The sequence below is a fragment of the Embiotoca jacksoni genome, unplaced genomic scaffold (assembly GCF_022577435.1).
Source record: "Embiotoca jacksoni isolate LCO1_2020_lvr unplaced genomic scaffold, fEmbJac1.0.p SCAF_37, whole genome shotgun sequence".
NCBI lineage: Eukaryota > Metazoa > Chordata > Actinopteri > Embiotocidae > Embiotoca > Embiotoca jacksoni.
The window spans coordinates 244,692-270,004 of record NW_027185389.1 but is presented as its reverse complement, the minus strand read 5'-3'; the positions used below and the strand labels follow the sequence as shown (position 1 = coordinate 270,004).

General features: G+C 47.7%; 2 protein-coding genes across 2 annotated transcripts in view; both read right to left on the bottom strand.

Moving 5' to 3' along the window:
- Positions 1–330: 330 nt before the first annotated feature.
- On the bottom strand, positions 331–7,453 carry ap3m2 (adaptor related protein complex 3 subunit mu 2). The gene is made up of 9 exons (XM_069166174.1): positions 7,352–7,453; positions 5,126–5,410; positions 4,851–5,022; positions 3,919–4,056; positions 3,670–3,755; positions 3,330–3,463; positions 2,959–3,166; positions 2,619–2,763; positions 331–1,474 (listed from the first exon to the last, which is right to left on the bottom strand). Exons 2-9 carry the CDS (start codon positions 5,396–5,398, stop codon positions 1,374–1,376), a joined length of 1,257 nt encoding a protein of 418 aa, XP_069022275.1. The 5' UTR covers positions 5,399–5,410; positions 7,352–7,453; the 3' UTR covers positions 331–1,373.
- Positions 7,454–9,954: 2,501 nt separating this feature from the next.
- kat6a (K(lysine) acetyltransferase 6A) overlaps positions 9,955–25,313 on the bottom strand; it is a 31,732-nt gene continuing 16,373 nt past the window's right edge. The window contains 13 exon segments of the mRNA XM_069166260.1: positions 9,955–15,880; positions 15,981–16,065; positions 16,067–16,243; positions 16,437–17,138; positions 17,234–17,429; positions 18,218–18,449; positions 18,591–18,684; positions 19,191–19,352; positions 20,220–20,361; positions 21,029–21,144; positions 22,900–23,012; positions 24,394–24,659; positions 24,661–24,714. Coding sequence (XP_069022361.1) covers positions 12,504–15,880; positions 15,981–16,065; positions 16,067–16,243; positions 16,437–17,138; positions 17,234–17,429; positions 18,218–18,449; positions 18,591–18,684; positions 19,191–19,352; positions 20,220–20,361; positions 21,029–21,144; positions 22,900–23,012; positions 24,394–24,659; positions 24,661–24,714 — 5,716 coding nt within the window. The 3' untranslated portion in view covers positions 9,955–12,503.

The window sequence follows — 25,313 nt, the reverse complement described above, 5'->3', positions numbered from 1 at the left end:
TATCGCTCTCTTCGCAGCCACCGGACTCCTTTGACGAAACCGGTAATTTAACCTCACAGAAGACGGGAGTTGCTGGTCTGACGCCGCCTCCTTTGGTTACTGACCGTTAACCTTAAACAACCCATTTAAAAAACAAAAAATAAACTATCCCCCTTGAGCACCAAATCAACGATGTTGGAAAGAAAGAAAAAAAAAAAAAAAAAAAAAAAAGCTGCTGAGGAAACAGCTATAATGTTTGGTAATACAAAAAATATATATATATTAATCATCAAGCTTCTGCAGAGTTTAAGCTTTTAGGAATCTTATGACAGTATTGAGACACGATGTCACTTCAGCAAAGGGATGTTTTTTCTTTAATAAATAATAATTAAAGCTGAATATAAAAAAAAAAACAATAACAACAACAACAGGTGAACATGTAGCGGGACTTCTTACAGAAACCTTAATAAACAGCTCAAACAGTCACTCAGCATCCACCTCACGGTGCCGAAGGGAACCGCTGGTACCGGCGAGGTGTTAAAGAGAGCGGGACCGAGGGACGGTTCCGGTGTGCCGCCGACTCCAGTGACGCGGACCAAAGAAAACAGGAAAATCAGCAAATTATTACGACGTGTAAAAAAAAAAAAAAAGGAAGCGCAAGATCGGAACGAGCAGAAAACAGATGAAGCAGCTTTGCTGGAAACAGAATCAAAAGGAGGAGCAGAAAAATACACCAAAAAAAAAAGGTGGTTTACAACGCAAGTGAACAACAGGGAGGGGGGCGGGGGGGCTTTTTTGGAGCTTCTTCTATATCCTGTAACATCTGGGAACATATTTAGTTGTAAATGAAAAAGCGATTTGACCTTGCGGAGATGTGCTGCCATGCTGTCGGACGATGTTTTCCCTCGCAGACGTCCTTCGACGTGGCGAAACACTGAATTTCTGTTCGCGCTGTCACTGCTGTTGATGCAGTTGGTCGGACGCCTGCCCGCGTCTATCCGGACACACACACACACACACACACACACACACACACACACGCGCGCACACACACACAAACTGAAACGCCGTGTGAGAAGGTGGGAGGACGGATCAATTGGAATCGAGATTGGAGTTGTTCGTCAGAGGTTTGAAATCTGCGTCTGGACGTGAAGCCGTCAGCAGAGTAAACGAGGAGGATATTTTACGGAAACTTTTTAGGACACCCGGTTCAAACTCTCCACACTTCGGGTTTCATCTCTTAACTGCTACAAAAGGAGCCTCCAATTTGTGTCGGTAAACCTTTCGTAGGTAGATGCGTATACACGAGGGATTGTACCAACTCCCCTAACCCCCCACCCCCCCTCCCTCAGTCTCGTGGTGGTTTGGTCCGGTGGGTCCCAGAGCAGCAGTCTCTATGTCCGGACCTGGAACTTGCCGGCCTTGGTCATGTACTTGATGCCTTTGAAAGGTTTGTACTTCTCCCCGTACATGTCCAGCCGGTTCACCTTCAGCCCTGTTGGAGGGAGGGGGAAAAAAAATAAAAAAATACAAATAATTTATCAATACGTCAACTTCTGTGTGACTGAAAAAAAAGATATTGTTTGATGGTGGTTGTTTAATACTGGTCTCTGTTTCGTTTAAAGTTCTGGATGAAATAAAGCTGCACCCATTGCATCGTAAAAAAGACGTTCATTTTACTTTTGTGTCCCCAAGTTTCACCTCTTTTTTTTTTTTTTTTGGGAGTCCAAACAAAAAGATGGCAGCCAGAGATGTCATTTTTGTCGGTACTTAATTAATTTCTACGTAGCGACCGTTAACATTTTGCAGGTGCAAGGACATGCTTACTTCTATGTTCTTACACACGCATAAATATCAGCAGCTGCTTCACTTACGCTCGAATCGAACTTTACACATTTGGAACTTGGAACAAATGTTAAAAACCTGCTTTGGAAGAATTTACCATCGAAATGAAGAGCGAATACGTTCGTCTTTACTTTTAAAACAGCACAAAGTGTTGTTAAATATACTTCAGGGTTCGTTCGAATCATTGATTTACTGCTTCCATGTTGTGAAATTAGGATTTTGGAGAAAGACTTGCATTGCATTTTACATAAAATCTTATATATATATATTTACATGCATTAAGTTAACAATCTGAAAGTAGTAATCACGACGAGTAAAATTCAACACTGCTGTCCGCACTGGATGACATCCGTTTCCTGATGTCACCCGAGGACATTCATTTACTGCATTTGACGCCACCTAGTGGCCGTTCTGTATTTATGACTGTTCTCTGGCAACGGGACTGTCAGGTGGTTTGTCAGCTGAGCAGGCCCAGAGATAAAAAAGCTGCTGGGAAAAAAAAAAAGCCATGTGCGGGGGCTGAGGTCATGCGTCTGCTGTTCATAACGGAAAGAGTAGAAGAATTTCATTCATTAAAAATAAACTGTGAATGTAACTGGCTGAAACAGGCTGGTCGTCATGTGTGAGAGGAATTTCAACAAAACAAAACAAAAAAACTCTTAGAAGAAATGAAGGAATTTCTGGAAGGACGAAGTTATCGGTGTGTGAGGATAAGTGGTTCAGATGGTGTGTGTGTGTGTGTGTGTGTGTGTGTGTGTGTGTGTGTGTGTGTGTGTGTGTGTGTGTGTGTGTACCGGAGATGGCCATCTGTTGGATCTTGAGCTGAATGTTGATGGTGGGGTTCTCGTCGGGTTTGGAGGCTCCGGCCTGCAGGCTCATGGTGCCTTTCAGACTGGGAAGCTTCTGCGGGTTGATCTTGCCGACATCCCATGACAACAACTTGCGGGGGGAAAAAAAAACAAAAAAACAAAAAACATCACGTTAGCAACATGAAGTCATGTGTGAACAAAAAAAAAAAAAAAAAAGAAGGTCAAACCGAAGCTAGTTAACCTTTAGCTATCATTTTTCATCCCTATGGTCGTGCCTACTTCCTTTCTTCCTCCTGTCAGACACACAAACACAGCCTCCAAGTACCTTTGTGACCGGGTCGAAGGTGTATGTTCCCTGGGAGGCGTTGAGGTTGGCGTTGAGGACGCCCCGCGGCAGCTGGCTGCTGACTAGTACCGACTCCACGGACTTCCCCATGGTCTGTTTGGGGCCCAGCGTCAAGTCAAAACGTCCCTGAGAGCTTCCCTCCCGGAAGGTGATGTTGTGCTTGACGTACACCGGGATGGCCACCAGGCTGAGGAGGACGAACAGGCCGATGCACGTTTTGGAAACATACTTTTAAATCCTTCAGAAAGAGCACATACAGCTGGCAACTACTGGATAGAAAACACGCCAGACGCTGAGGAGCGCTGAAAAGATCCTAAATGGGGGAAAAAAAGAAAAAAGAATCGACTAACTTCTGAGAGCTGACGTGGTAGGAGAGCAACCGGAAGTTTCCGTCGGGCGGGATGAAGGAGAGGATCCGCTCGGCTTCCCAGCGCTTGAACCGAACGCACGGGTGGAAACTGACGTCATCCAGCAGCCGAGGATTCTGGGAGAACGAGGCAGAAGGTCTGTTTCGGGACATTCGATGCTCGTTTCTTTTTAGATTTGACTTTAAAAGTATTCATTGATTCGCTGCTGTTTTTTGCGAGGCTGATGAGTGCAGCTCTGCCCAGTTCATAAACAAGAGAGCTGATGCATTAAATGAAATTAAAAATGGCAACAACAACAACAACAACAAAAGAGTAAACTCACCATAAATGAGAGCGTGAGGTCGGGCATGCCTGTCAGCTTCACACAGGCGTCGATGACTCCCTGAATTTCTGCTGTGATGGTGGAGCCTGAGGGAGGAGGTCATTTACATTAACGATACAACTGATTTCAAAGGCAGACGCTGATAACAATACTGATTTTATCCGTCTAATTTCCTGAAATCTTGACAAAGATGATTAGAACTTAGTTCTTCTCCCATGTAGAACCTCTTAAGTCAAACCAGATCGATACCTGATTTATCAATGATGGCGTCGATCTCCTCCACCACGTCAAAGTAGGCCTCGTTGTTGGTGTATTTGACGCCGGTGCGTCGCCACGGCACCACCGACAGCTGGCCCGTAGGGAGCTGTTCACCCACATTGGTGCTGCCTGGAAGAGACATTATGTACACAGAGCTCATTTACACAACACAAACACCACTGGGTCATTTTTGCTGCATTTGTAGCTCAGCGCTCGTGCTTTTACTTTATCTGAGCAGGATCTGAGCTTTCTTTCTATTAACATACGTATATTTACATTTCGGGATCCGCCTATTCAGAGTTTTACGTTCCCAGTTTACACAAGCAACCAGCTGTACTGACACAAGCTCAGCGATGTGCTGCCGCAACCAAATGCATTTTTAAAAAAAAGGCCCTCCCGAGAAAATCATTATCAGTATAAGTTATCTATTTAGAACATATTTATATTAAACTAGCTCTAGTAAAAGTTTAATTTTACCTGGCAGGAGACGGCGGTTGCTGGTCGACTCTACCGCTGCCTTGGTCCGTTAAGTTTGTTCAAGTTATTGTGTAACATGTTAGTTTGGATCCAAACTTACACCAAATGTAAAAGTGGTGAAAATATTCCAAATGTAGCGAACAACTAAACTGATATTGATTATTTTCAGAGGGCCTTTTTGTTATCTGTTATCTAATTTGTCGGCACAGCTGCCTGCTTCTCCAAACTGTCAAGACTTCCATCTACTGCAGGTAAAACGCTGAAAGATACCTGAAAGACCCAGACTTTAAATAAACTGTACCATCCCTTTAAATAATCCTCCACCAGGACTAATTTGCTCAGTACCTCACATGCAGTACGTCTGACCCCACTATTATTATTTCATATTTGAAACATTCAGTCGTCCTCTACGTAGTCAGTTTGTGGTTAAAATGTGACCAGATGACCTGTAATGGTGTTGACCATCGTGCGGAGGATGGTGGGAGGCTTAATAAGCTCTTTGAGGATGTTGGACTCCGTGGCCAGGGGGAACCCGTTGTCCAGCATCTCCTCCAGTAGCTCATAGACCACCACCACATTGTCTTTGATGGCCGCTTCTGTACACACTCCAAAATAGTCCTGGGAACAAAGAACAAAGGCAGGACGTGAGTGATTAAACTCAAGATAGAAAAAAAAAAAAAAGCCCTTTGAAGTGAACTAAAAGGGGAGAGAAAAAAAAAACCTGGAACGTGTCGACGACTCTGTGCAGAAACTCGATGACGAACAGCGGCGGCACCTCGCTCTGGATGACCGCCACGAAGTAGATGCGATGCCTGAGCACGCTGATAAGGTAGTGGTGCGGCGTGGGGATCACCGGCGGGACGTTCTCCGGCTCGGTGGCGCGCTCCTGCGCCTCGAAGAAGTAGTCGCACACGGAGCGGCTCACCACGCTCTTCCAGTGCTTCTCCAGGAAAATGTCCCCTGAGGCGTTGACGAGGAACAAGCTGTGGATCATTTTGGCTGCAGGCTGAGAGGGAAGAAATAAAAATAAAGATAAAAACAAAAAAAACGACACGAGAGAGAAAACCAAAGCATTTTACATGAGATGGACGTAATGTACATCCGATTTGAAGGATATGATCACTGCAGCACAACTAATTAGGTTAGGTTCAAGTGTCCCCGTGAAACCGAAGATGCACAATAACTGATAGCAGACCAACTCAGATCAGTTGGTCTGCTATCAAATGGAAGTAACCAAGTCCATTCACTCATGTAAGGAACTTAAGTAGAATTTAGAGAAACTTGTGTTAAGACTTAGACTTTATTAATCCCACAGTAGGGAAATTTAGTAATTCAATTATATTATTATATTAAATTTAGCAGTTAAGTTGTGTATTTCCTTGTCATGTGAATTTATACTTCCACTTTGACCACATTTGAGAAGGAAATGTTGTAGAGCTGCAATGATTTCAATATTTGATCAACAGAAAATGAATTGCCAACTATTTTGCTCTGGCATTTTGAATAGTTTTTTGTTTTTTTAAAATATAAAAATGGCAAATTCTTAGATGGGAATATTTCCTGGTTCCTTTATTGTTCCATGATAATAAACCGAATGTCTTTTCTTTGTGGACTGTTGGTCGGGGTTAAAAAACAACACATTTTAGACTGCATCTTGAAGTTTGGGAAACATTAGTCGCTATTTTTCACCTCTCGCTGACATTTTAAAGACCAAAAGATGATCAGCTGATTGAATATTATCGACGGATCAATCGAGAATGACGTCGCTCCATTTCTTTGTTCACTTCTACAAAGCAGATTTGACACTACGGACGATAACTAGCTTTTTAAATACAACACGTTGTCAAAGATGAAACCAGTGGTCTTACTAAAAATCAGTGTGTGGTCAGGGTCACATTTCAGATGTCTATAATTTGTTAACAGCTTCACCAAATTGTGATTTTTGTCATTTCAATAAATGTTCGATTGATCTATTATCTCTGCAAAAATAAATTAGAGAAGAAACCTAAAAACTGAAAACATGTTTGTGGTCAGGAATCTTTTTTTCTTTTCTTATTTCCTCTCCTTATATTAATAATATAATGACGTCATATATAATAACACATCAGTTAGGGGGACCAAACCAGTACTTTAATACCTCAACTATAGTCTGCAGCTAAAAACCTCTGTAATTTTAGCTTCGCATGCAAGACTTTTACTTGTAATTGACTATTTCTACATTTCTGTATTAGTATTTTTTATTTTTTTTACTCAGGATTATACATCTATCACTGCTGCTCACTATCTGTTCATGTGTTAACTTTTATTATCCAGTAAAACTCACGAGGTTCCCACATTGAATGACTCACGTGAACTGCGATTTGGTCAATTATTAAAAGTGGCATTAAATTTCTATTTTTTTTTTTTTAAATTTATTTATTTTATTTTTTTTAAATGGAGTTTGGTGTCCGATCTTTTCCACACCGACAAGAGACTTTACGTCTCTTGGATTTCAGGTTCCTCGGTTGCAGTGAGTTAAATATTAAAGTCTTGTTTACTTTAAACTTCTGGTATCTGGGGGGAAATATGACACCGGAATATTTATTAAACATGCGGCGGAGCTATCGAGTTCAGACCGGAAATAACTCCCACCGATAAGGACCTGGACGCTTAATTACTACGACAAAAAAAAAATAATAATAATAAATAAAAAAACATTTTAGTGATTAATAAGCGAGCTCGCTATTTTCGCGGAGCAGTTGAAGGCCTCCGTGTCCCCGCAGGATGCTACATCAGTCCCGCCTCCCGCCTCCTGCCTCCCGGTCTCATGACAGACGAACAGCCCTGTCACCCGGTACAGGGGATGGAGGGGGATGGGGGGGGGGGGACCGTTGAAATAACGATGGTGTTCGCATTGAAAACATATTATTTTTCCCCTCCGAGCATTCCCGACCCGTTACTGACTTACCGAAGACAATTTGTTGGACGTTTTCGTCTCGCCTTTTTCCCCCTTTTCTCCCCGTGAAAGATTCAACCGCCCGTCGTCGCCTCCCGTTAGGTGGAGCAGCGAGATCCCGACGCGAGAAAAAGGACGTCGGATCGGAGCGAACCAATCAGGACGCCGCGCAGACGGCGAAGTCCCGCCTCCTCAGCGGAGTCATAGGTCGATAATACGGAAGCTCGGTGCCCGAATACGCGGCTGTGATTGGTCCGTGTCGGGAGAGCAACGGTAAACATCAGTAAAAACCGGGTCGCTGATTGGCTTTGAAGTGTACCTGGTCTGACATTTTGTTTCCAGTATCAGATTTCATCTTGTGGATTTCTTCTCCATTCAAACAAACAGATGAAGCGACACGTATTCATAATGAGGCAACGCAGCAGGGTTTAAAATGCGTTTTCAGTCATTCTGCTGCATACAATTCACTACACTACTTATTTTTGTAATGCAAATAGGAAAAACACGTGTATTTGACCACAAAACAAGGTAAAAAAAAAAAAAAGTAAAGGTGAGGATGAAAATTGCATATATTTTCCAGCATGCATTGCATTATTCATCAGAAATCCTTTTTATTTTTCCACTTTGAAGAAAGACGCTTGATGGAGATCGCTCTGTCATGGGTTTATTGTGACTGCTAACTGTACAACAAATAAACTCAAAGTCTAAAACCTGAGAAATTATGTTAAACTGTACAAACATTCCTGAAATGTGTTGCCTTGAATTAAATTTAGAGTTTTCTCAACAAACAAACATGTTATTAAATGCACTTGACCAATCAGCATATTCATTCTCCATCATTTCTGTGGTGTAAGAAAAGATCAAAGCAGTAATGCAAAGCCAGGTATCTCTTCATCTTCTTCTACTCTTCATCTTCAGGTCGGTGCTCTTAACCAGGGACAAGCAAACAAGTGCTCACACTGCTACGCATGTTATGTAGTGAAATTGCGAGTGCATACCTTGATCAAATCTTGAGGGCGGACACCAGCGGAGGACAGTTTGGGGATCTCTGTTATTCTGCAGGAAGATGAACTCGAATTCAAAACAAATTTAAAACAAACTCATGTTAAAATAGAATAAATAAAGTTATCGATATCACGTGAAAACAAAAAAAAAAAAGCTCCAATTAAAGTTTCACGTTAATGTCTTCTATTCAAAATTTTACCGGAGTAAAAAAAAAGTAGGCAACATAAAAAACACCAAGAAGATTTTCTCATATTTATGGAATTTTTTTTTTTTTTAAATTACTGCATTAATGTTTAAGCAGCAGCAGTTTGTACTGAAGATACAACAGGGACATCTAGTGGCCACAAGTGGTCAAAGCAGCTCCGTACAAGTGACTGATAACACACCAAAGATCACTGTCCGTCCACCATATAGCAAAACCGGGTTGCATTAGCCTCCAGAAGGGGGCCCTGTTGACTTAATTGTTCTCCAGGTACCCAGAAACCACCTAAACCTGTGGAAAAAATGAAGTTAGTCGACTAATAGAAAAAGTAATGAGCAACCATTTAGAAAATAAAACCATATCGGGGATTTTATTTTCAGCAGAAATGCCATAAACGCCAGCTTCTCTGATTTGTGCCGGTTTCACTTGTTAATAATAGACTCAACACTTTTGGGAGTAATGATGGGCCTTTTTTGTTTGACTATTTTCTGGTGTTAAAGACTAATTGAAATTATTGTACTTCTATCACATAATACAACCTTGCCCGAGTCTTTTTTTTGTGTGGTAGATATACGATGCACAGAAAATGAAAGTGATTTGGTAAAACGCTTCACAAGCAATCAAAATATAAACAGTTCTTAGAAAGAAGATTTGGACTCGCGGCCCCTCAACAAGACAAGTTTACTGGACAGAGGACTTGACGGAGCTTAAATTGTACTTCAGTGGTGCACATTGTTTAGATCCAAATGACGTGTAAAGTTTAGTTACTTACTTGTTCAGTCGTGGTCGTGTAGTTTTGAAGGATGTTTAAATAAATGTACAACATTTAGTAAAAGGTTGTTGCGGTTTTTGTTTTGCAGTACAAGCCCGACACCACGATCGTGTCTACTCTGTTTAAGGTTTGTAGAAAGCGGTTTTCAATTTAAATCATTTATATAGTACCAAATAACAACATAAGTCATTTAATGGCACTTAACATAGTCAGGTTTAGGCCTTGCAATATTACAGAGAAAACACTTGAGCGACAGCTGGAAGGAAAAACTCCAATTTAACAGGTAGAAAACTCCAACAGAACCAGAATCAGAGAGAAGCAGCCATCTGCCTCGACAGGTTGGAGTGAGCGGAGAGCAGAGAGTGAAAAGAACAGCATGGAGAGCTAACAACCGGAAGGTTGGCGGGGCCACAAACTGCAGATCAGAACCATAAAGCTCCGGAGCCACATATCTGAAAAAAAAAAAATAAAAAATGGTGCTTAAATAAGGTAAAGAGATTCCAAATAAAAGTATGTTTTTTTTTTTAGTCACCGCTTGGGAAAGTGTTGAAATTAATTTGGGAATTGGGCACAAAAATCTGAAAGGAGTGTCTTAAATTTAGAACTGAATCAGGTTACAACTCAAAGGAAACGTGAATGGCTCAACATAATTTATTTTCATTTTATGTTAAAATGTACAGAGTTCTTTGAAAGTACTTGCTAAGAAAGAAGAAAAAAAAAAAAAAAAAAAAAAAAAAAAACGAATAAATGGAAATACATACAGGGACAGAGTCGAGAGTTGAGGCGGCTGAGCGCAAATCAACCTTCACTGTGTGCCCAGCTGTCACCCCCTCTCTTTATTTTGCGCTCTCTCTTAGCACACAACGCAACATGTACAATTACAAAGGATACAAAAAGGGAAGCAATATAAACAGACAGAAATATACTGAGCTCATTTTTACATGCCTCTTAAATGTAAGGAAGTCATCCTATACACACACACAAGTAAAAAAAAAAACAAAAAAAAACAAAAACAAAAAAAAAGAATGCCGAGTGACCTTTAGATATTTGTAGTCCTTTTGTTTAAAATAGCATTAATATACTACACAAAGATAGAAAAACTCTAGAGATGAGATGGAATGGAGAGGTTAAAGGCATCTTAAAGTCACTAAAAGTGAGTGGTAATTTTTTTAAATTTTGAATTTCATAGTAATTATTACCCAAGAGGCGAGCTAAAAAATATGTAGTTTTTTTGTTTTTTTTGTTTCCTGAAACAGAAGTGAAAAAAATGACAGTACCAATATCAATGTCAGAGTTTCCTTTTATATTATAGAAAAAACATTTTCTCTACAATAGGTTTCTAAAGTCAAAAAGAGTCAGCTTGTGTCATAAAAGAAAGCTGCCCAGTCTGATAAAATTCAGAAAAGAAACAGAACAAAAATAAAAAATAAAATAAAAATAAGAAGTACAGAACGGAACAATACACACAAATAAAGTATGCATGTCGGGTCTGTAGGAAAAATGAAAACTCCTCTTTTGACTTTGAATACTGGAACATGGAGCAACAAGGTCGACCGTTTCCACCCGGGCCGGTCCCGACGCCACAACCGACAGGACCTCGAAAACACTTCCTCGCCTCCGACCCTGCTTTTTTTTTTTTTTTTCTTTTTCTTTTTTTTTTAACAAGGTGAGCCTCTACGCGAAGGCCAAACCATGCACTAGATCGGGCATTTAGGCACACCTTTTACAAAGGCTAAACTGTCTGCTGCCGTGTTTCTAGCCAATGGGAGTGCAGAATTTTGCAGAAAAGAAAAAAAAAAAAAAAAAAAAAAAAATTACAGTTTTAACAAAATACACCATTCAAAAAGCGGACTCCTCGACCTCTTTGGGCCACTAACGCGTGAGGAGGCGACGTCGGCTATAGTTAACCGACTTTCCTTTAAAGCAGTAAAATGGAAATTTCCACTGTTTGTTCTGCATTCCCTAAACTGCTAAAAAAAAACAAAAAAAAACAAAGGCTGACATTGTACACCGTCTGTCAGTGGAGTGTGGACAAAAAACAGCTGAATGTTTCCTGAGCTAGTCGCCGTTTGGGGCGACAGCTCCTCAGTGTGTGTGTGTGTGTGTGTGTGTGTGTGTGTGCGTGTGTGTGTGCGCGCTGAATATTGGGAAGTACCAGAATATTTACATCGAAACGTTTGAGAGTGGCGGAAAACTGGAAAATAATGCTACTTGTTTTTGAATTCATGGATATATCATAGACAGTAACAACGCTAGTCTCTTGTGAGTCTTTTGCTGTGTTTTTTGGTACAACACTGTCCATCCGGGGAAGACGGAGACTCTGGAAACGGCTCGACGCCTCGGTTGGCCCGAGGCGCCGCTGCTCTCCTCTTGCTTTTCTGGAACTGGGTGAAAAGCCGAGACGTTTCGGGTGTTTTCTGAGCCGAGCGGGAGGGCGGATCGCCGTTTCAGAATGCCACACGTATAAAGACCAAAGCATATAAGAGGTCGGACTGCACACGAGTATTTCAAAAAACGATCAACGAAAACCGACGACAACAAAAATAAGATTCAACATTATGTTTAACGAAACAAAACAAAACAACAGTCCGCCTCACGTCGTTTCATTGTCTCTTTTTTTCAAGGTAAGGCTTCCTATATCAATTAAAAGATTGTGTGCATGGTTGAATATATTCAGTTAATCACTGTTTTGTTTTTTTTCTTTCGCAGTCTGACAAAGCAGGGTAACTCCTGTATCGTCTTTTCCGTGTGTTATTTTTCCTCGTCATTCTCGTGCTCCCCCCCCCCCCTTGTTCTCCTCCTGTGCATCGTGACGATGAGGAGGAGGAGGAGGAGGCGGCGGCGGCTCCCGGGCCCGTGTGGAAACCACACCGGAGGACTGTGCAGGCCTGGCCTGAGGCGGCGCGGCGCGGCCGAGGTCCGCGCGCGCGCCACCGACCCCGAATCCTACCCGATCGCTCCCATACGCAGCCGGCTGGGAGGGGAGGGGGGAAAGAAGCCCAAATAAAAAGGGACGAAATGACAACATAGAAAAACAGGAAACCCAGAGACCCTCCGCGTCTCCGATCACCGACACTCGTCGGTGCCCGTCGGGGCACCGGAGAGGGTGAACAGAGGGTAACGGACATTTAAAGTACGGCGAGCATCAGCTCTGCCCCGTGTCTCCTCTTACAGTCCTTGGCTGCTCATCTGCTCATGTACGGTGACTGTTTGGGGACACCGGCGTAGCTGTGGTGGGAGGGGCCAGTGTACATCATGTTACCGTGGTGATTAGGCTGCATAGGCTGCTGAGGGTAACCCTGCCCTCCCATCATGCCCATCTGCATCTGCATGGGGTACTGAGCTGGCTGATTCATGTAAGCGGGGTTGCTGTGGTAACCACTGTTCATCATGGGCTGGGGCATTCGGTAGCCCGCCGACATGGCGTTCAGCGGCGTCATGTTCATGGAATTGTACGGCGCCGGCGTGGGCATGAGGTTGGGCATCATGCCCCGCTGTACGGCCAACGTGCGCGGCGTGCCCTGCATGGCCACGGCCCCCGAGCTGCGGCTGTAGAGCTGCTGCTGGTGCGGGGCCGGCGCCAGCTGCTGCGTGGCTTTGGACCGGATGGAAATGTGGCCTTTGACGGTCGCCATCTGACCCTGTAGCCGCTGCGTGTGCGGCGGGGGTCCCAGGCCGATGTTGGTCGTGGGCATGTTGCACTGCAGCTGCAGGGAGCCCAGGTTCATGGAGCCGGAGCTGAGGTTAGGAGGCGGGGTCATGGTGGGCTGGCCCTGGGGGAGAGGAGTGTGGGGTGACGGGGCCAGCCCGGGGTTGGACAGGGACACGCTGGTGGCGTAGGAGGTGACGGAGGCCGAGTGGGAGTAGGGCATGGCGTGGGGGTCCATGATGGTGTTGGTGAGCTGCTGGAGTTTGGCCAGGCTGAACGTTGCCGAGGGCTGGGGGTAACCCCCCGTGCCAAAGTCCTGACCCATGCGCTCATAGAGGGTGCGGCCCCCTCCTCCGCCTCCGCTCTCTGGGATCTCCATGATCATGGGTGTGGAGGCAAAGCCATTTCCCATGCTGCACTGGGACAGGGCCTGCTGCTGCGGCGGCAGGGGCGGGGCCGAGGGTGGAGGCTGAGGGTTGGGGGCTTGTTGTTGCTGCTGCTGAGGAACCTTTTTCTGGGACTGCTGCTGCTGCTGCTGCTGCTGCTGGTTGGTGCTGGGAGGCCTCTCGATCACACCGCAGCTCTGAGGAGACTTGATGCCACAGTTGGGGGTGTTGGACGGCGGCGGGGGAGGTGGGGGCTGGGGCACGGAGCTGCCTACGTTACTGGCACCCGGGCCGCTGTTGGGCCCCGGGCCCGTTTGCTGGATGAGGCTGCAGCTGCCCATCGCTAACTGCGAGCCTCCGTTTCCTGTGGAGGACGTGAGGTTGGGGGCGGGCACGAAGGAGCAGCTGTTGGACTGCGAGGAGGACGACGGGGTGGCCGAGCTGGAAGAAGACGACGCTGATGACGACGAACCCGTGGAAGCTCCCGCGACCACGGCGGCTGACATTCCCCCTCCGTTGCCCCCGTTCCCCGTCCCGTTGCCCCCTCCGCCCATGGAGGAGTCGTAGCTGCTGGGGTTGTCGTAGTTCTCCGTGGTGCTCTCTATGCTGCCCAGGTCGCTGAAGCCGCTGTCCACCACCTGCTGCGAGTGGTCCGACACGGACGGCACGTCCATCATCGGCGACGTCTCCATGTTCTGCTGGGAGGGGGCAGACAGGGAGCTGGGATGCTCTGGAGTGATCTGGGTGTAGCCGCCGCCGGCACCTCCGCCCGCGGCTCCGGTGGGGCCGGGAGTTCCCCCCCTCTGACCCGCTGGTGTCGTGTCCACGATGCCCGACGGCAGCCCGGGACTGTTCACCGAGCGCACCGACTGGCTGGGCAGAGGCTGCACCGGAGGGTTCGGGAGGGGGCTGCTGTGTTGGGAGGCCCCACACTCCTCCACTAAAGCCAGCGCCTCCTCCTCGGCCTCCCCAGCGTGGCTGTAACTCTGCAGGGTCCGACAGGCAGCCAGGGTCTCCTCGCAGTCCTGGTAGGCCCCGTGGTGCGGCTGGGCTTCGGCCTCCTCGTCCTGGGCTTCGCCCTGCGTCAGGGACTGCACGGCCTGCATCGTCTCCAGGTCCAGCTCGTTGGAGTGGTGGTGCGGGTGGTGCGGGTGGTGGTGGCCCAGCTCCTCTTTGAAGTCGGAGTGCTGGTGCGGGTGGGAGTGTGTGTGCGTGTGCTGCGGCTCCATCAGCAGCGTGACGTCCTTGTCGTCCGGGTGCAGCGGCTGCAGCTCCATCGGCTCGGAGGGGACGGACATGGCCGTGACCGTCTCCACCGCCGCGGCCGCCGCAGCGGACTCCTCCTGCTCCCTGCGCCGCCGCTCCTCCTGCTGCGGGTCGGCCGAAGACGGCCGCAACTTGGCCTCCTGCTGCACCGCCTCCTCCTCAGCCTCCTCCTCCTCCTCTTCTTCCTCCTCCTGCTTGCTGACATAGTCCCGAGCCACGCTGTTCTCCATGTCTAAAAAAGCCTCTCCGCCTTGGGGTTCCTCTTTGACCGGAGGAGAGTTCGACCGCGAGGCGGGCTCTTCCTCCTCGTCTTCGTCGTCGTCTTCGTCCTCCGAGTCCTGACTTTTTCTCTTCTTGCTGCTGTTGCTCTTGTCTTCCAAGTGTCCGTCACCTTCGTCGTCCGCGTCGTGGTCTTCGCTGCGCCGGCTCCCTGAACCTGGCGTGACTGCCGGCCGCCTGTTGATACTACCACCGCCGCTGCCCGTGCTGCCACACTCCTCTTCCTCCCTCTCTTCGTCGTCATCGTCTTCTTCCCTGTCACCCATATCCGTGTCCTGAGGCCGGGACTGTGGGGCCCGGGGCCCTGAGGTGGAAGAGGAGGAAGAAGGGGACAGCAGGGCACGGGACGGCGGGCGGCTGGGTTTGTCCTCTTCCCAGACCCGTTCCGTCTCCTCCTCCTCATCCTCGTCCTCTTCTTCCTCTGGCTCGGAGGTGGGAGGAGGCTTGGGGGCGGGCTGGGGCGGCTGGAGGAGGGTGCGGTTCTTGGGCGGTCTCCCTCGTCTTCTGGGCACTTTCTGCTCAACGGGCTTGGGGAGATAGTCGTCCTCATCCGAGTCCTTCTGTTTATTGTCTCTGTCGGTGTTGGTTCTGCAGACTCGCTTGCTGTTCCGGTCGTCCGTCTGCAGCAGCTGAGGATCTTTATCCAGCTGCTGCTGCAACAGCCTCTGTCTCTCCTGCTCCTGCCTCTCCGCCTCCTCCTGGGCCCGCTGCAGGTACCAGCTCCGGGGCTTGCGACCGGGCTTCATCTTGATCTTGGGGGGCTGAGGCTCCCCGCCTTGGACCTGACTGTCTGCAGCTGCTCGCTGGTTGGGCCCGCCACCAGGTGGTTTTCCAGGTCCTCGTTTCTTCCAGTGCAGGGGTTTGCGGCTCTTCCCCTTGGGCCAGCCTTTCTTCTTCTTGACCGGGACCTCGGGGTTGGCCGCTAGAGTCTCCGACGGAGTCGCTGGCAGAGCAGCGACAGGTTTCAGCACAGGCGTCAGCTCTGAGAAGGCAGGAAGATAAACGAGGGTTAAGCTAAAGCCGCAAAACGCAAACCGCCAAAACCCTGACGAGCTCGACATCAAAAAACGCTGCCCGCTCACCGTCTTCCTCTGAATCCGTGAGGTTGGAGTGCCGGACCCTCTTGGGTGCTGGGTCGGACAGCCTCAGGGCAGATCGGGCTGGGGGGGTAGCGGCGCAGCGGGTGGCCCAGGGGCGTCTCCTCCTCCAGCCTGGGCATGGGCCTCTCGGAGTCGGAGTCTACGAAGGGCTCGTCCAACACCTCCGTGGTCTCGGAGATGGTCTCCGTCACCACGCTGCTGTGAGGGTGGCTACGCTGGCGAAAACGACGCTTCCTCAGAGGCTTCTGGGGAGAAACAGGCCGGGGGATTAGGTGTGCCTTTGAAACGTTGTCTAAAATGATAACTGCAGACTAAAAACTGACTTCATTGAGAAAGATTATGGTATTATTATTATTTTTTTTTTTTTCTTAAGGATGATGAAACCGTCTCAATTCCGAGATTTGAACGTCACACTATCAGCAAATAAGAATTTCCTACCTTGCATTTGAGCCCCATGGCTGGTTTGGTGAGGATGGGCGGCGAACACGCCCTCCTCTCGTCATCATCTTCATCATCGTCATCCTCCTCCTCCTCCTCGCTGCTTTCACTGAAGCAGCTCTTCCTGACAGCCGGAGACTCGTTCAGCCTGGACATCACGGGAAGCTGCGTCAGCCCCTCTCCGGGCCCTTCGGTCAGTCGGGGCTTCGGGCCTCGCTTTTTCCTGGGCGGCCGGCCTCGTCGCGTGGGGGTTATGGAGGGGTACCGGGCCATGTCCAGCGAGTGAAAGGCTGTGGAGTCTGCTTGTCTGTCCAGGGAGAAAAGGGAGGGCGGGCTGGTGGTGGAGCCGGTGGGCTTTCTTCCCTCCGCTCTCTCTTCGTCCTCATCCTCGTCGTCCTCCACCGGGCGGATCTTCGGCGGCCGTCCCACCCGTGCGCTGTCCTTCACCTTGCCCCACGGCCAGTTTTTGGGCGGACGACCCCGCGGCCGACGTTCTCCATTTGTTGGGGGAGGGGGCCGCGTGGGTTCTGGGAGAGGAGGCGGACAGCGGGCGGGAAGGGAAGCTGGAGTGCTTTGGCCGATGGGAAACCCTAGGAAGCTCTTTCGCTCCTCCTCCTCTTCATCCTCGTCGTCCTCTTCGCCCCTCGTCTTCCCCCGGCGCATGTGCCAGGATATTGGTGGGACCTTGTGACTTGGCTTGATCTGCATAAGTGGGCGATAAACAATCAATCAATAAGCCACTTCGAGATCGATCCGTGCTCTCCACTTCGAGCGAACACAAAATTCTGCGCGCGTACCTCCTTGCGGGCGTCTTCCTCTGGCTCGTCATCCTCCTCCTCGTCATCGTCTCCCTCTGCGTCGGACACCACGGTGTTGGTTACGATGACGGGAGTCCAGCGGAGACACTCGGGGTCGACGTCCAGCTGCCGCGGCCGGGCCTTGAGACGAGACATGTGGCTGGAAACCAGCTTCTCCCGCCGCACCAGGACGAGTCTGCTGTAACCACGGCAACAAGAAAGAAGAGCATTATGACTCCGTTTTTGTGCTTTTTAACGTGCAAGTGTAAACGAATTAGACGAACGTGTCAGTGCATGTCAGTACGCCTCCACACGGATGTGTTAATGCGAGCCTGCGGGACCTCGTATATGCTTTTTGAGCGTCTTCTGATATCTATTTAAAAGTACGTCCACGCGTCTGTGCATGTCTACATGTACGGAGTGTTTTAAACCAAAGTTTTCCAAAGTCACTGTGTAGTGGCAGCTATTTCTGGTGCCGCTGTTGACTTAGCTGCTCGCATCATTGTGACCCAAAAACCCCGTTTCGCAGGTCAGTACTGAGACAGCGACGGTCCATTAATCGCCGGCGTAAACTGAAACATTGCTATTTATGAGCGCTTTTAATACTTTGTGCAGGAAACTGTCTGGAAAACAAATCCGTCTCTCACTGCACTGTAGTAAGCGACGTAGCGTGACAATGCAGGGAAAACAATAACACTCAATAAGAACGATGCATTGATCACAATGTCCGACTACACAGGACTACAACATGAAGCCCTTTTTTTTTTTTTCCTCATATACTTATTGTTATCCATCATATTTTACGGACGTATTTGTACATTTTTTTCACACGGTGTGCACCTTTTTTTGTGTTTCTACATTGCTGTGACGACTAAATTTCCCCACCGTGGAATTAATAAAGTATAAATCTAATCTAATCTAATCTCAAGTGCATCTTTGTGGGACAAAAAAAAAACAAAAAAACAGGAGGCGTCTCTCTCCGACCTGTCTCCTCGCTGCTCCAGCATGGTGAGGCTGTGCAGGGTGGTGGTGATGTCCTGCGGGCAGATCCCCGTCAGTTTGCTGAGTTGCCGGATGTTGATCTGCTGGTCGCGGACCTCGTGGAGACACTCCAGCACCACGCTGCGCCAGTACGCCATGTACGACAGCCGGCCCAGGTCCGACAGGGGCTTCTCCGGAGAGCCTGGCTGCCCCTCTCGCTTTGACAGCAAGTAGCCTGGAGGAGGAGATAACAAGGGCGACGCAGACGCCGTGAGCCAAAGAATATCCACTTATTATAACGTTATTCATTTTGTCTGTCGGTTATTGGTATCATCGCTGTTTTGTTTTTTTTGTTTTTACAGGCGGACGTCCTTACTGAAGTCGATGAGAAAGCGTCCGTAGCCCTTGCGCTGGTACTGTGGAAGAATCATGATGCACGATACGTTGTACTTCTGTTGACAGTGTTTCTCCTGGAGACGAAGAAAAGACACGGACACATTCAAGCATTAGCGGGGAGAAAAAAAAAATAAATAAATAAAATAAAATCATGGAAGCACTTTACAGAGAGCGGGCCTTGTGTGGGTGTAACAGCTAGGTGTTGATGGCGCCGCGTCCGCTCACTAACTGCCGCGTCTTGGCAGCTGCGATGGCATGTTAATGGGAGCACCTGCGACTGCAAACTCCGCCGAGCTCACAGCGCCCAGTGTTTATCCGGCACACAAACACCAGTGTTTGCATGTTCGGAGGAACGCGGCGGTTTCAGATTTCATTTCGCTTCTCTACCGCACGTACCGGTTTGTTTTGGACAAATTAATGCGGCGCGATCACAGAGCTGCGTATTCCTCTGCGAATACTGCGAGACGTGGGGATGGGGTGTGGGGTGTGTGTGTGTGGGGGGGGGGGGGGGGGGGGGGGGCGTGAAGACAGAACACGGGGAAGCTCCCGAGACCGAGGGAGGGACAGAAGGTCACGCTACCTTGGAGAAGTAGCCGACGAGGTGACACCCTTTGCTGTCGTTCTGGGTCAGCACGTAGAAGAGGAAGGGCTCCACGTCGTAGTAGAGGGTCTTGTGGTCCAGGAACAGCTTGGCCAGCAGACACAGGTTCTGACAGTAGATTGTGCTCACGTTCCCGTCGACCTGTTAAGCGAGAAAATCAGGTCAACACATTGGCAGAAAGTTTTTTTGAAATGGTCCCTGAAAAACGACAGCTCAGCTGAGCGGCGGCGCAAAGTGAAGGCGAACGAGTGAGGAGTGAGCGTAAGGCTTTTTATGATCTCCGCCGTGTCCCCCGGGGGACGCTGACGGACGGCGCTGGGCGAAGAGAACGAAAGTTGGCGGAGCGCCAGATGTCTCCGGAAGGACCGCGGAGCTGCGGCGGCGGCCCGCGGACAACAACGAGCCGCTGAATTAATCGGCCTCGGTGGCGCGAGACCCGGGAGAACGGCTCCGCTGTAATTTGGTCATTATTGAATTCTGCTGATAATAACAGCGACTCGTTCTAATGATACAAACAAACAAACAAAAAAAAAAGACTCCTCCGCTGCGGTAGGTGGAGACGTCGGTTAATTACCTTTAGGAATACGAGTAATTAATGTTCATAAAGTTGGTGGGGGAATATTGGTGCGTCTCGGTAAAGGTCTGACGAAAGCGTGGAAACACGTTTTAAAAAAAGGGATTTGTTTGGTCTGTACGGTGACCGTAGTGGACGACGAAGCAGCACTGTGGTTGTTTCGTTTCACCCCTCCCCCCCATCAATCATCTTTATGGAATATGTTCTCCTGCTTCTGTCGGCCTAATTAATTCACATGTATTATTGTCTGCGTTTGCTTTAGTGTGCTGTTGTTAATTAGCGCGCCGCAACTTCTTGGATTGCGTTTGGATATCACAGACGTTATTGCGAATAAGGAATTTTCCCGATCGATCCCTCGCGTCATCGGATCCTTTCAAGTTCGTTAAGCGATCACGACTCGCCCGGGGGTTCGATGTCCCCGAACTCCTCCTCACCTCAAACACGGAGACCTCTTCCTTCCTGTAGATCTCGTTGGCGGGCGGGTGGAACCAGTTGCACTTCTTCATGTGCTGATAGAGGATGCTGCGACTCTTCATGTAGCGCAGGCAGAACTCGCACAGGTAGAGCTTCGGTAGTCTGGGAAGGGAAAAGGAAGGGGGAAAAAAATAAATAAAAAAGGAGTGAGGGATGGTTTTAAGTTGTGTGCTAAAAAAGAAAAACAAATTGTCGACAGCTAATTTATCTGGATTCTCTGATGGTTTTCTAAATCCGCTATGACAGTTAATCAAATAGTTTTGGTAGGCGGTCAGTCAAAGGGAAATATGAGCGCCAGTGTGCTCTTTTTTTTGTTTTTATCAATTTTTTGGATCAAAACATTAAACGACTGAGAAAATCATTTGCAGATTAATTTACTGGAACACTCTTCACGGCTCTTGTTTTGACATGAGCAAATAATTCCGCTTTATAAATGGAAACAATCATATTTTTTGCCCTAAAGGGGTTAATAAGCTTTTAATCCGCGCATTTTCTTTTTTTTTTTTTTGTTGCTGTTTTTAAATATCTTATGGAGGCAGATTTGGTAAAAAAAAATATACATAAATTAATAAATAAATAATATTCAACACGAATAATGGAAGTCATTTTTGCCCTGTGCCTCCGTCTGGTAAGTCGCCAAAGTAGGTGGTGGTGTGAACCGCTTTATAATTGAGCTCCATTATGCTGGTAGGTAATTTCTACACCTACAGGCAGCGCCGGGCGCGAAGTGCATTATGCTGATGTGCTTCATTACGGTGCGTCGCCTCACCTGCTGTACTCCTGTGGGTAGGGAGACGAATACCAGGTCTGGATTTCAAACTTGCCGAACTCGATGACTGACGGACAGCGCATCTGAGGGTCGGGCGGACCCGTCACGCCGACTTTCTGTTGGGGGGGGCGGACAACGAAGATGAAGAAGAAGGGGGAGGGGCGGGGGAGGGGAGGGGAGGGGAGAGATGTGTGAGGTCAGATACAGGTTCACTACCGGAGGGATTAGCAGATGAAGCGGCGCCAGGCGGACAGATTACACAACGGGGATCGCTGGCCGAGGAGCTGGTGCTCCAGCGGCAGGAGCGCAGTGGGAGTCCACATGCACACGCGTGCACGCGCGCGCGCACGCACACACACGCACAACAAACTCTCAGCAGTCTTGGATTCTCACAAAAAGTGGATCGGTGGAAAAGCACAGAATCTTATGCCGTTTCCCAAATGACGTACTTCCACTTAGTACGCCAACGAAAAGTGCTGTCCCGTGTTTGGACTCTCACTCATGCGGCGCAGGGCGTTGTCGCAGTTCTGACCGGAAATAACCTCAGCGTGTAAATATATCACCCTCCGAAATCTCTGCAGCTTTATTTATTTATTTTATCCAGAAATCATCGTGTTTTCGTTTCCTCTGTTTAACGAGCTCAATGAACAAACCGATTCCCCTGCCTAGCAGCAGAAGTGAGGGAAAAAAATAAAAAAAATTAACCAGAACAAAAACAACTTTTGTGTGGTGTTCAGGAACAGCTGCAGCTTCGAATATTCGTGGCCCCGCCCCCTTTACTCTACACAGCCAAGATGGCGACCGTTTACTTTATTTCTGGCCTGTTTTGAGTGCACCGTCCCGGTACTTGCAGCGCGCTGCGCGTTTCTGTATTCGTGCACTTAAAATAGTGAGCGTTTGTACACAAGTTCATTTGCAACGCAGCTTTCGAGCAGTCCGTTTATGACGATCACGTCCTCGACTTCACTGCTACTCAGCCTGAATAATCACGTTGACCCTTTTTACGCTTCATTAAGTCTTACTCCTCGGCCAGTGTCGTACACGTGACGCCGGCGGAGACTTCCCAGCGACTACCCGAGGATGGCGTATTAATATGGCCCCCCCGCGACGCAGGCCGAACATCCGCTCTCCGGTCAGTTTACTGCGGCACTTACGCCGTAAAACGTGACATTAAAGGGGCTAATTTACGTGTCCTCTCTGTAGCTACAGGCCAACCCGCCAGGACATCGTCGTTACAGCCGCCCTGCTCAATGTCCACTCCATCAAACATAAACATAACGGCAGCCGTCCACTCCCGGGTGTGTGCCCTGCCCCTCCAATCAGAGCAGGGGTCGCCATCAATCGCAAGCAAGATGTGAAATTCAAGCACTTTTTTTTTTTTTTTTTTCTGACAACAGTAAAGATACAATCGCCCCTCGTTATCTACCTCCAAACCTTTGATCCCGCATTCATCGTCCCGCTCCGGTCCATGTGTGCCGCATCTATGGTAATGGATGATTTTAATATCCACGCTGAATCTGGCAGATGTTCCGTGCCAAATGAATTTCTTTTCAGCGCTGAAATTCAATGCTCTCTCACAGCTCATTGACTTTTCCACCCACAAACGTGCCTGCGTCCCGCAGAGCTCGTACGGAGCCAGCCAGCCAATTCATCTCGCGCAAACCTGCCAGCTGTCGACTCGGCTCTTTCTCAACACGCTCTCGTCGCTTGAAGCCGAGGTCCACCTCGACAGTCACAGACTCACGGGTCTCTCCCAGGTTACCGTGGTAATGCCCCCCCCCCCCACACCTTCAGCTCCTCCCCTTCCCGTTGTCCGCTCTCTGTGCACTCGCCCGCCTTTAAACACCCGGTGACGTATCTCGTCCGCCTACCTGCAGCGCCAGCTCCTGGATGTGTCTGAACAGCTCGATGTCCTTCTCCGTCAGGTTCTCGTGGCCGGGCAGCTTCTCGTCGTCGTCGCGCCAGTCGCTGCCGTCCTGATTGTCTGCGGATTGAAAAACGCACGGTTCGACGTTACTGCGAAATCCCGCGAGAGCCTCGGCAGACGGGGAGCCGAGATGTCCGCCGATTGAACGTAACGATGGCGCGCTGAAGTGCAGACAGTTGAGACAACAAACGGCTAGAGAGTTCCTAAAATAAACCCCGATACAGAATATTTTCTTTCTGAAATAAAGAAGAGTTTTGCAAATTCATCGCGGGGGGGCGGGAGAGGGGTTGTGGAAAACAACCGGCATGTAGGCGGGAGGTGTCATTTGTACCGTTGACATCATTAAACTCTGTTTTCCTTCTAATGAATACTTAGCCTTCAAACACTGAAGACATGAAGCGCTCGGAGAATCTATTCGGCCGAACGAAATTTGTGCCGCATGAGAGTTTCCCAGAATAGTAAAACACATCAGCTGTTATTCGCCAAAGAGGAACATATTTTTTCTAATGATGAACCTGTTAAAGTGTTCTGATGAAGCTTTGTACAGATACGCAGGATGATATGGTAGAATTCATCTCAAAGACTGATGTGGGTGGCTGCTGAAAATGGAAGAAAACGCTCCGGATTTTTCTTCTACTTACTGCCTTACTTTAAGACCCCGTTTATTTTTGGTCCGGGAAAATTCAACAGAAAGAGAACAGGAGGTGGCCGCTTTAAATTACAAAGCAATTTATTTCAAGGCACAAGCAATCATTTTCTTCAGCGGAGAAAAAAACCCAAAACAAATCAATTTCACACGATTTTTACTGTTGGCCTCCAATTTCCAAATAAGTAACATCAGGACTGAATTATTTCTAAAAGTGGGACAAAGAACACGGAAGCATCACAGTACAGAGTGTGTCAGCAAAGCATTGTAAAAGGATGCGGGAAGATAAAGTATGATTTTTGATTTTACAATATTCCTAATGTTATTGTTACTCGTGAAAGAGTATTTATTACTAATTTATGTGATTGTTAACATGTTAAAATTCAGTCTTTTTACTGTTTTGCATGTTTTCACAGTATCTTCAGTAACAGCTGGTAGAACAGAGTCTGTTGGCAAAGCGTTGTAAAAGGATGCATAAAGATACAGCATGTTTTGATTTCCTTAACGTTACGATTGCTCATTAAAGTGCAATTATTTGCAATTTATGTAATTGCTAACATGCTAAAATAAAGTCTGTTTTTCTTTTTTTATGGTCGCTTCAATAATAACTGATTCCTTCAGTAAACACAACAGTAAATTTACATCTCTATGTACATTTTCTCTCAACTTTTAAAGCTTTTTCCGATTTCTGTTTTAAACACATGAGCTTTACGAACTTTTTTTTTTGAATACTTTAACTTGTTAATCTGTGGTGTCGTGATCAGACAAACGGAGAAACAGGCTGATCCTTACCCCCCCGGTCGTCTCCTTCTCCTTTACGACTGGCTTTCTTCCGGATGCGGCATTGCTGCGAGTAGTCCACCACTTCCTGCCGGGCCTTGCGGCCCTCCGGCGACGGCGTGAAGAACTTCGTGAGGGCGTCGATGAGGCCCTTGGTCTTGTTGTTGAAGCGCAGGCTGCTGTGCGACAGGTCGTCGTCGTCCTCCCGCATCGAAAAAAGCAGCCGGTCGTCGCCGGGGTAACCCTCGCAGGAGGAGCTGGAGGAGGAGTGGGCCGAGGGCCGAGCGCTTCCGCCGACCGCGACCTCCCAGCTTCTTGAAGGGCCGGCCCGGCCTGCGAGGGAAGTCGAGAGTTTGGTTAACATTGTGTCGGGAGGTAATAGGACCACAGAGTCACGGCCGGGAGTCATGATCGGTCCCCGTTGCCATACCGACAGAGAAAACCTGTACAAGTATACTGCAAAGAATTGGTCCTGTTCATCATCAAAGGGTCCTCGAACCAAATACTGGCTTGACTTATTCTTTTTTTTTTTTTTTTTTTCTTATAACTGATCAATAAAAACTATTCATGGTGCCAAAAAACTTTAGAGCAGTACTGCAGGTAAACCTCTGTTTAACTCTAACTTTGATCTTTTTAATGCGTTTCATTGTCCTCATATCTATTCTTGTTTTTAATTTCTTGTTCTTATTTCACTCTTATTGTTATTTTAGCTTTTAATCTATCTTTTACATTTCTATTATCTCTATGTATGTTTTTTTCAAATTGTCTTTTTCTCCTATAATTTGTTTTTAATCTCGTTTTAAAATTGTCCTCAAATGTATTACATTTTTCTGATCTAAAACTGTCCGTCTTCTCACTGGCTTGTCAATCATCTGTAAAGCACCTCGAAATGGCGCAAAATGTACAGAAAGTGCCCTATAAATAAAGTTTGA

Excerpts from the sequence above, each read along its gene's own strand:
- ap3m2 (XM_069166174.1), bottom strand. The coding sequence starts at position 5,398 with ATGATCCACAGCTTGTTCCTCGTCAACGCCTCAGGGGACATTTTCCTG. Across the intron at positions 4,057-4,850 it reads GATGGTCAACACCATTACAG|GCAGCACCAATGTGGGTGAA; the intron begins GTCATCTGGTCA and ends TGTCTCTTCCAG. Across the intron at positions 1,475-2,618 it reads CCAACAGATGGCCATCTCCG|GGCTGAAGGTGAACCGGCTG; the intron begins GTACACACACAC and ends TCCCTCCAACAG.